At 39.4% G+C, this 11,123-nt stretch overlaps 1 protein-coding gene across 2 annotated transcripts; it reads right to left on the minus strand.

Moving 5' to 3' along the window:
• Nucleotides 1-97: 97 nt before the first annotated feature.
• aipl1 (aryl hydrocarbon receptor interacting protein-like 1) lies at nucleotides 98-7,171 on the minus strand. Of its 2 annotated transcripts, none has more exons than XM_030743602.1 (6): nucleotides 7,067-7,171; nucleotides 4,934-5,113; nucleotides 3,382-3,570; nucleotides 3,045-3,221; nucleotides 2,789-2,930; nucleotides 98-2,395 (listed from the first exon to the last, which is right to left on the minus strand). In XM_030743602.1, the coding sequence occupies exons 1-6, from the start codon at nucleotides 7,169-7,171 to the stop codon at nucleotides 2,196-2,198; spliced, it is 993 nt and encodes a 330-aa protein (XP_030599462.1). In that variant the 3' UTR covers nucleotides 98-2,195. The 2 variants fall into 2 exon arrangements, with proteins under 2 accessions (XP_030599462.1, XP_030599463.1); XM_030743603.1 differs by lacking the exon at nucleotides 7,067-7,171 and adding an exon at nucleotides 6,219-6,371.
• Nucleotides 7,172-11,123: the final 3,952 nt, after the last annotated feature.

Genomic DNA, 11,123 nt, shown 5'->3' on the forward strand with positions numbered 1-11,123 from the left:
ACATGGGCACTATTTCAGTCAATATCATTTAGTTAAATTGCCGGCACACTCATGATCCACAATCCAGTCATTCAGAAACTGAAAAGCTTTTAGATGATACAGGAATTGATTTTTTTTAATACACACCAAATAAGTATCGCACAATAACACTACAAACCAGAACAGTATTCTTAAAAAAACGTTTGACATTATGGAAAACACAAGTATTCACTTTCTTTCTGGACTTTAAATACAAAGATACCCACAATCGTGTCTGTACAGTAGAATAAATGTCAAGTTAACATAACCACATAACCATGGATGGCATAGCACTGACAGGAAAGGTGTAAAAAAAAGAGCCAGGTTCTGTCCAAAAGCAACAAAATATACCTGCTGTCTTGTTTTGGTGGTAAGGAGATTGTCAAGCGGCCTGTTCCTTCCCAGGCTTTGTGTTTAATGGTTTCTGGCCTCAGGGAGAAACAGTTGGCTCCATATGTTTTTGTAATTTTGCCTCTGTTTACAAACACAGTGGATTTTAAATAAAATAATCAAGATGTGACTGAATTGCAGACTTTCAGCTTTAATTCAAGAGGTTTAACAAAAGCACAGTATTAACTGTTTAGGAATCACTGCCATTTACACGTCCCCCATTTTCAGAGGCTCAGTTGTAACTGGATGATTGACTGACAAACAGTTTCACTGCCAAGCGAGGCCTGTTCTAGCATTATTTCACGACACATTAAGCAAACTGAGGTGATTGTCGAGCTTATATGTAATAGCTTTTCCCTGAAATTCTCAATGCAAGGTCAAACTGATATAGATATAAGTGAAAGAGGCCATCATCAGGCTGAAAAACCAAAATAAACCTGTCAGGGAAACGGCAAAATCAACAGTCTGGTTCTTAAAATGAATTAATACACCAGCCAGTTCAGCAACATCCAAAGGCCTGAAAGACGACAGAAGACCACTAAAACACATGATGACAAAAGTATTTCCATGGGTAAGAAAAACAGCTTCACAACATCCAACCAAGTCAAGAGTATACTCGACAAGGTAGGCGTATGATTATGATAGTCTATAATCAAGAGAGATCTTCATGAGTATAAACAGAGTTTACCACAAGTTGCACTTTAATGGTTACACTCAAAGTCAGGAAGGCCAAATTAGACTTTGCCAGAAAACATCTAAAGGAGCCCATACAATTCTGAAAGAAAGAAAAATGAATAGATGAAACCAAGATGAACTTTTACCAGAATGATGTGTGGAGAAGGAGAGAAATCCGCTTAATCCAAAACATACCGCATTACCTGTCACACATGGTGAAGACAGCATTATGGCACAGGCATGAATGGCTGCCAGTGGAACTGGGTCACTAATATTTATTGATGATGTGACTCCTGACAGAAGTAACAACATGAATTCTGAAGTGTACAGGTCTATATATACTCTGCTCAGATTCGGCTAAATGCTGCAAAACTGATCATACTGTGCTTCACTGTGATTTTCATCCAAGTATTAAAAACAATCATTGCATTTAAAATGATGCAAGTTTGTCTAATTACTTTTGAGCCTCTGAAAATGGCTGTAATTCCTAAGCAGCTGATGCAATACTCCTTTAAAGCCCTTGAATTAAAGCTGAAAATCTGCACTTGACTCACACTTTGTTTGATTTTAAAATTGTAGTGGATAATGATGTAGACAAAATTCTCCCACCCCAAAATTCCAAAAAATATTCCATTGTCCAAAAACCTATGGACCTTACTCTGAAGTAGTATTAATGAGAGGGGCATCAACCTTTACATCTAAATCTTGGTAAGAAAGCCAATTACTGTACTCCTTAAACTGACTTTACAGCATCTGGGTACATCTTTATGCCCTGCTACACATTATAGTAAAACTACAAAGAAATATTAAAAAAAATTTAATCCTCATGCAAATCCAGAAAATATAAACCATGCTAGTTCAGGTTTTAACATTGAAAGTCCTCCCTTTAACTTTAATACATATTGTCAGATAGAATTTGGAATTTAATATAATATAACATGTGATTAATAGGCTGGAGCATTTTCTTGCATACTGCCATGCAGGAGAGCGTCAAAGCATGTGTGGAAATCAGGGCAGGGAGCTGGCTGTGGTGAAGGAAAAATTAAATTGCTGAGGTTTGATATTTAACAGCTGAAATCTTCTGCAGTCAATCAGTTCTTAGTCTCATCAGGTCAAAACAGGCCTTTGTATTTGCTCTTGTCTTCTTGGTTCTTCTCTTCCATGCGCATGTTAAGTATGGCCAGTTCTTTCTTAACAGCCTTCTTCATGCCAGGATCCAGGTCCAGCACCCTGCTGAAATCCTGCCGAGCCTCCGCCTCATTCCACACCTCCACATGGGCCTTCCCTCGCAGGTAGTAGGCCTTAACTATGCCTGGAGGACAAACATAAACACATCTGTTTGTGAGCAGGCAGTCATGTCATAGGCCTGTGGAGAGTGAAGACACAACTGTTGTAAAAGTTTCTTCAGAGTTTGTATTTATGAATGAAGAAAATGCACAGGCACCAGGATCTGACTTTAATAGATGGATGTAATGTACAGTTACAGCAATCATAAAAAAACATTCACGTGCTCATTCTCACAATATGAAAACATGCCCAACATATAAAAAGCGTGAAAAAAACGTAATGCCTACACAACGTGACAGTCTTTCACAACCGTTTGGAAAGTGTGATGATACTCTAGGCAAAGAATACTTTAATGCTTTAAAATGCCTACACAATCCCTCACTTAGTCGAGTTAAAACACATATGACAAGTGACAAACCTGGGTGTTGATTGATAATGTCGGTCGTGTGCTCAATGACCTCGTAGTACTCTTCCATGCGGAGTAAACACTGGCAGTAGTTAAGGGTTAAGGTGTTGGCCATCTTCTCCAGCTTCATCCATGGGACATCCCAAGCTTTCTCCTGAAGAGGAAGAAGTTCAAATTCCTGTCTGAAAATTTGTGTTCCTAAAAAAACCTGACTGCTTTGTAGATGAAAGCTAAATTCTATCCTGGAACTTTTTTTAAATGTAGTAACCTTGGTTTGAACATTTTTAATGCAGATGATGGCCTCCTTGTATTTTTGTGTGGCCTCTTGGTAGCGTCCCTGTTTGTAGAGTTTGTTTCCCTGGCCGTGCAGCACCGGAACGACCTTCAGCCTCTCCTCGTCACTCAGAGCCCACGACTCCCTGTCGTACTCACTGGGCTGCTGCACCTGTCAGTCATACGCACACATACATGGGAGTTTGTTCTTCAGTTTTCCATCAATTACGGAGGACAGTCTAGATATGCTAAACCCCTTTAATGCAAAAAAAAACCATTCCTAATTTAGAAATATTTTGTTTGCCAGGCGAGTCGCGTTTCTTCTTTCTCACCTTGAGCAACTCCAGGACGAAGTAGAGCGGCTTTGGTTCCTTCATCAGCTCATCCAGGTCGTCATATCCAAGGCTGTGGTAGGCAAACATGTTGGCCATGCCGCACGTGTGGATGTGCCAGTCGACTGGGTCTTTGCCCTCAGCAATGCGTCGCATGCTTTTGGACACAAGTGGATAAACACCAGTGTGCTGGAGAAGATCACAAGATGATGCAAAACTTAAGGTGACTGAGGTCTGTCATAAAACAGTCGACTTTTAATGTCTCCCTCTAATGACTGTGCCTTACAGTTCTACTTAACCTATGAGTTGTTGCATTATTCAGTGTCTCTATTAAATATTTATATTTTTTCTGTGTAAGATGGCATCATTCAGCAACTAAAAAAAAAAAACACTTTTATCAAGGTGACTGAACATTGCTCATACTTTATATATTTTACACCAAATAAACAGGCGAAACATGCTTAGTAGTTGAACTGAGGTTACATTTAGATTAATTGTGATACTATTATTTTTTCTGCTTTTAAGAAAATAATAACTCCAGTGCACAGATGTCATTTTGTCGCTTTGAAAAGTAACATGATGATCACACTGCAATTCATAAGCTTTACATTAAACACTTTGAGATATTCAGCATTCCCTTTATTGTTTGCTTAACAAGTTAGGTTTGCCCTCTGCTGGATGAGGAGTGATAGTGCACCACATGCTCAGTGGTGCATGTGGTGCAGCCCTGTTGTTCAGAGTGAGTAAATGCTCTAAGCCCCATCAAATCTAATCAGAGTGGAGGGGAGGCTGTACTGCTGATTCAGCAGAAGTCAGAGCCGATTAGGGAAAAGTGAGACCGCTGCGGATTAATGACAGTATGCCTCAACCCATCTGTCTCTTTCACAGACACACACACACACACACACACACACACACACACACACACACACACACACACACACACACACACACATAAAAAGTTATGTTACATAATATATGATCACATATTCTGAGGTAGCATGTCTGTATTATAAAGTCTCTTGCAGGGTTTGGAGCATAACAGTTTATATCCATCTTTGTTCACGTGTATGAGATGATATTATTCATTAAAACAAAAAAGTACATTGAACTGAAAGTAAAACTAAAGCCGATCCTAACTTAGGAATGTTTGTTAAAAACCACAAAAACGATGGCTCAGTTTTGAAGCCAGTTTGATATCTAGCAAAGTGGTAGATTTTTTCCCTGCTATTATCCTGCTTCGTGTTTCCAGGGGATTCATTCACAAGTTATAAAGACTCATGTGTCACATACCTGAACCTTTACTTTAGGCCTTTAAATCTGGAACACATAAAACTCATCTTATTGTGGTGTTTTGTTTGCTTGCTATTTAAAGCGCTGTTTATAACTTGCACATCTGCAGCATGATGTCATTCTGTCTGCACAGACACACTTTTCAGAATGGCTTTGGACCAACAGGATGTAATCCACTTTGCTTTGGAGGCAGACGATTGAGAAAATTAGGTAATGTGCAATCAAATAAAAGCAAAACCAAAGCTTTTTTGGAACTCACAACAGTGTCGCACCAGAACTCCGCCACCTCACCAGTCCTCATAGAGGACAACAGGGTTTCCCAGATATCCAGTTTAAACATATTGCCGATCACTATCTCCATGGGTGTTCCAACCGCTTTGCTGTCGTCTATCACTGTACGCTCATCATCACACAACTGCGTGCGGAAGTGGAAGGTCACCTGGAAACACAGAAAGGAGGAAGAAAAAGTCTTGAGTCACCCCTTATTTCTTTATATTTTGCTGGGAAATGGGAAAAAGCTAAAACAATTCATTGAAACATGTGCAAACATAAAGGGAAACAGAGTAGAAGGCAAAAACAGTTTGTACAATTCTTATGAGCTTGAAAGCTTTTCATGTTGACAAATGAAACCAATCACATGGTTTCCACTGCCACTTCTTCTTTTGTCCTCCACATGTCCAGTTTCTTTTAAAAATCTTTTAAAATAATCTTTTAAGGACACCATGCACACCATGGTGAGATATGTCAAGTTTGAAGAGACACAAAATCCCCTGAAATGGGTGAAAAAAACAGCCAATGTCCAAAAAAAAACTTTTGAAAGATCTTCAGAAAGCCCCAAGACCACTTTTAAAATGACAAGAAATTCTGACTCATTGGAAGCAGAACATACAGAAATGAGGGGTGGCTCGAGACTTTTGCACAGCACTGTACACAGTGGGCAAGGTGGGGAAAATTATGTGTCAACGTAAAAGAAAAACTGACAATGCCTCCTCAAGACAAGTTAGTTTACATAAAATAGCCATAGCATTATGAAAAATACCATAAAAATAAACTGGAGCAGGAAGAGCGGACACAAGCAAGCCTCAGTGATGGGCGAACAAAGCATGGTGAAATAAGGGCCTGCGTAACAGTGAAATCTGAGCATCTCACCAAAAAAAAGTTATGTCACAAGCTTCACACAGCTCAGTTACTTAACAAAGGAGACAGACAGGAGGAAGGTCAGACATGCCAAGCTTGCTTGGTTGTGTAATATCCGAGGAAAGTGAAAACTTTTAAAAGAAAACTGTGGTAACAAAAAAATAATAATTTCATAGGCAGCACCAGCACAATTCATGAATGGTTTCATGAACCCCGTGAAAGGCTTCAGTCAGGCATGAGAAATCAGTACTAAACACGTTCAGGAAAATATAAGAGGAGACTAAGACACAACCAGTTCGCCTGATCAGGAGTAACACAAAACTGGGATGAAGAGGAAATTCTAGAAAGCCACATGTCTGTAACATCAAATAAATATAAAGAAATTATTTTCAAACTCAGATACTTACTTCTCCTTGAAGAAGGTCCTTTTAATCGTTTTGACCTATTTTGTCGTGGAAAATAATACTGCATCACTGTTTCATACAATGAGGTTAGACTAATGAAATTATTTCTGTGTTTGCTCTCATTAATGTCGGAGTTATAAACGGGTATGTCTTCTATCGACCTCTACTGGCTGCTGATAGGAACTGCAAGAACTTGAACATGCTCAGCCCTCTTTGCCCCTCCTGCATCTTGTTGAATTATTTCCTGATAGGCGCACGGTATGGAGACAGAATCCTATAAATTGCAAATAAGGAAGCCATCGTTGTAATCAGCATTATCATCATAAACAATGAACCTACAAACATAAATATATGAAGTTTTACACTATATTATTAGACTTAATAGACAAGTGTTATTTTGCTGTCATTTTTGTTCATATTAAAATAAATCTTCATGAAGATGCAGCACACAGTAAGCTCCCAAATGTATTTGCAGACAGCCACTCTCATCCTTTATGATAAAAAAAAAAAAAGATAAAATCTGCTCTGCTTAAACATTAAAACCAGCCACAGACAGCAGGGTTATAAAACAAAATCACTGCTCTTCTTCCGATGCATGATCATGTGATGCTGATGATACCATCATAAATAAGTGGACATGTTAAAATTACATTTGCAGCTCTTATTCCATTTCAAATACTGACACTAGCTTTGTGAGTAATAGCTTTATTTTAACCTATCACATGAAAAATGGTGAAATATGATTCATTTTGAGTGTTGGAGAGAGAATGTGAAGTTGTGTGTGTGTGTTTTTTTTATGCCTATCAGTGGTAGAATAATCCAAAAGTGTAAATGAAGTTGGCCTACAGTACCTTCGCCCCCGTGACGAACTTTGGGACGTCTCCAGTCCCTCCATGCAGGATGGTTTTCTTGATTCCTTCCGATCCCAGCAGGAGTGTTTCTTTCATGTCCGACATCTTTAGTTCAATTACAAAGACTATATCTTACAAGGAGGTCTGTCTGTGTGTGTGTGTATTATGTGAGGGGTACAATACATGTACAAGCTTGCTGATGATTTGGAGGTATTGATTGTGGTGGATTAGTTTAGGTAGAGATAATGAGATTAGAAAGTTCTCCTCCTCTCCTTATGTTCCATCATCTCCCTGCAGCACTCATCCTCTTTCTGTAGCACTTTCTCTGAATGCCGAAGGAAACCTCCAGAAAGAGGGAGAGAAAAAATGAACTGCAACAAGGTGCAGAAATACTACCACAACAATTCATAAATGGATTTATTTTCTCAGATGTACGCATCAGTACTTGCATGGATGAAGAGTCCTAATCTGTTGAATGCACCGCAGCAGCAGAATGTCAGCAAGTGTGTGTTTAAGTGTGTGTGTGTGTGCTTGAGAGAAAACGCCATAGGTCTCCAAGAGCAGAACGTGGTTTCCATTCCAGAGGAAATTTCCAGGATTTATGTGGATGTGGTGATCCGAACAATGCAGAGAATACTGAGAAACGGCGGAGCAGACAATTACGCTATGGACTCCTTGACCTTGTCTATTAAACATCTGTCTCCCATCTGTGCAGTGCCTGTGTGCATGTGTATGTGTTATCCAAGTGCCCCGTAGTGTTTGCTAACAAAGTCTGCAAACAGTTTGAGGGGGCAATTATTCTCAAACATTACCCAGTGTTAATGTCTTATTCCATACTAATAGCACAAATAGAAAACCCAATAACTGCACCTTGGCAACGCTCACAATTGTATAACTTTACAGCTTTGTGTTTCCTCTGTGGAACAACATGGAAAAATCACTATTTCACATTGAATTATTAAGCAAGGGAGCTGTCTAATACCTGTTCAAATAAGACCTCTATATCCCCGGAAAGTGCTGCAACCTACTATCAGGTTTGCGCCCCCAAAAAGAAAGAAACAAACAAAAAACACCGATGTGAGAAACAGGATTGGGCAATAGTTCGGCGTGTACTTGGCAGCTGCTCAATGTAAAGGAAGCGCTAACCCCCTCTTGTGGAAGAGGTGGGCAGTGCAGCAGGAGTTTGCCCTCTTCTTAATCGTGTTGTGTCTGACCTGAAAGTAAAACTCTTAAAGACATTCATATGTAATACTGGGCGATACAAATTTACTTTATTTTGTGGCACAAAGTTGCATATGTTAACTACAACCTTCACAAACATTGTTAAATGTCAGCTACACAAAAATCATTTAATCCTTCTTCCAGATTCTCTCTGCTCCACCGTCACTGCTTTTTGTAACTGAAACGCTGAAAATGCAACATGAGCATATGGTGGGCTGGCTCTCTTGGATGACAGATTTGTGTTGCTATAGTTACAGCCTTTTGCATCATCACATCTCTGAGTTTAGAAGAAAAATAAAGGTCATTAATCTTTATTGCTGGACTCCTATAATTAATTATAAACCTGGAAGAAAATCCCCAAAGAGGTTGATGTTTTCGACTCAAAGTTATGCCTGTCATCACTTCTGGTCATTTCTTTCTTATCAGTAAGAGCAGAAAATCATCTGACCTGCTGGAGAGGTAATACTATCGCAGCAGTTTCTGTTGTAACCGCTTTGTGTCAGAGTGACTCATATTTCTTGCGTCACAACGCCTACACCTTTTTCTATTGCTCTGCCTATGGTCCATTTGCGTGTCTGTGTATGTGTGTGTGTGTGTGTGTGTGTGTGTGTGTGTGTGTGTGTGTGTGTGCGTGCGTGCGTGCATGCGTGTGTGTGTATACACATATCTGAATTTTCTGCATGTACATTGTAGCGTGGGAAATTGAATGTGTCGGTTTGCTGAACCGCATGCTTCCACAGCTTTGAGAGCAGGTTCATCTACAAGTAGTCCTGCCAACAGGCTGTACAACCCAGTCTCTGACATATTTGAGTTCTTCTGGAGACCAATTGCTGATGCAGTAGTTCCACCTTAAGCAAGTAATACTCTATTTCTGGAAAGTACAGTCATGGATTTCCTTGGGTGGAGCTGCTCACTTTGTAAATGCCTTTCATTCATATACATAACACACGGGGGAGGACTTCCTCCATGACGCACACTATATGCGCACATAGAATAATGTTTATGGATGTGGACACCATTTGTGCTTCTGCTGCTGGGAACAAGGCACAAAGAGTAAACAAGGGAGTGCTAGAGGGAGAGTACCCTTTCTGTCTCTTTTTGATTGACACTTAGAGCTGACCAAGCTGATTCAAAAGGAGGAGGAACAGGCAGTGAGTGTCAGTTGGGAGTCAGCATACACAAGCAGGAGCGATCAAACACGCGCACATGCATGTGCACATATGTTTGATAGAATGGTCACTTTGAAAAGTCAGGTCAAGTTTATTTGTATAGGACATTTAAAAAGGATAGCTGCTGACCAAAGTGCTGTACAGCTAAAAGAATCAAATCCCATATAACAGAGAACAAAAGGACAAAGCTTAAAAAAAGAAAACAAAGTAAGAAAAACATTAAAAAAAAAAAAAAAAAACACAAATAAAAATACTCAGTCAGGTTTCAAAGCCAAACAATAAAACTGCTGTTGGAGAAGTCCTGATTGCTGGCTCTTCACACTGCTGCACAATTTAGAAGCAGATAGCGGAAAGGCCCGATCTCAACCTGTGTTTTAATCTGGACTTCAGGACAGCTAGGAGCATTTGCTCAGCAGACACTCGTGATCTAGTGGGAGTATGCAAAGCTAAAATATCAGAGAGATAAGGAGGAACCAACCCAATACAATTCCTTAAAAAAAAAAAAAAAAAAAAAATATATATATATATATATATATATATATATATATTACAAAATTAATGCTAATTTTAATATCAAAGATCTTCATTTGCCTAATTAACTACCTAACCTAACCCATGCAAGCCTTTGGACTGTGTGAGGAGGCCCAAATACCCACAAGGAGACAGGGCACAGGGAGAACATGCAGCCTCCACACAGAAAGGCTCCAGCTGACTGGTCAGTTTGAACCCAGGACCCCCTAAGAACTAATTTTTACACTTATCACTTTAAAAACTGATTTTTTTGTTGTCAAACAGTGTTTTGCAAAAACAGCACCCATGAAGCATTAGAAGCTATTTACTCAGATTTATTTTCATCTTACAGTGATTTCAGTTTTATCTGAAGGAAATATTTGACACTTCTTGAAAAATATATTTGGCTTTTAAGCTAGTGCTGCATTAGATTCAACAACATACAGCAAAAGCAGCACTTACATACATGCAAAACATGTAATTTTAGGCAAAGGATCTAAATAGTTCTTACACGACTGACAATACTAGCCAAGTGCACAGCTCCATGCCACAGACTATCTATTGCTTCTGTATTTATGCATGTGCATGCGTGTATCGCTCAGGTTTAGGAGAAGTGACAGGATGGAGGGTTACACAGTGAATCACAGCCTCCCTGGTCACCCACAGAGATGCTCCCTCGCCTGCACACAACAGAGACAAACTGACTGAGAAGGAAGTCTCGATCACACACAAATACGAATGCTTGTACACACTATCATTTTGAGTGGAGTCATTTTTGAGGCTTAATTTGTTTTGTCTTTGGAAGAAAAACTTTCAACCTGCCCTCTTTCCTCCTCAGATGGTGACATGTTTTGCTTGAATTTTTTTGTTTTCTTTTAAAGATATGTATTGCCATTAAAACCTAGACTAGAGAACCTTCACTTTTGTTCACCATCACCTTGTGCTCCTCAAACATGGTTATACTTCTCAAAGTCATCAGCATTGTTTCCTCTGTACATCTCGGCTATAACAAGATGAACACCCTTCATTATTATACCATTTGTAATACACTATATGGACAACAATATTGGACCACCTACACATTACACCTACAGGAGCTTTTATGACATACAATTCTAACTTAGCCTCCCTTTGCTGCTATGAAAGCTTCCACTCTT

The sequence above is a fragment of the Archocentrus centrarchus genome, chromosome 13 (assembly GCF_007364275.1).
Source record: "Archocentrus centrarchus isolate MPI-CPG fArcCen1 chromosome 13, fArcCen1, whole genome shotgun sequence".
In the NCBI taxonomy this organism is placed as follows: Eukaryota; Metazoa; Chordata; class Actinopteri; order Cichliformes; family Cichlidae; genus Archocentrus; species Archocentrus centrarchus.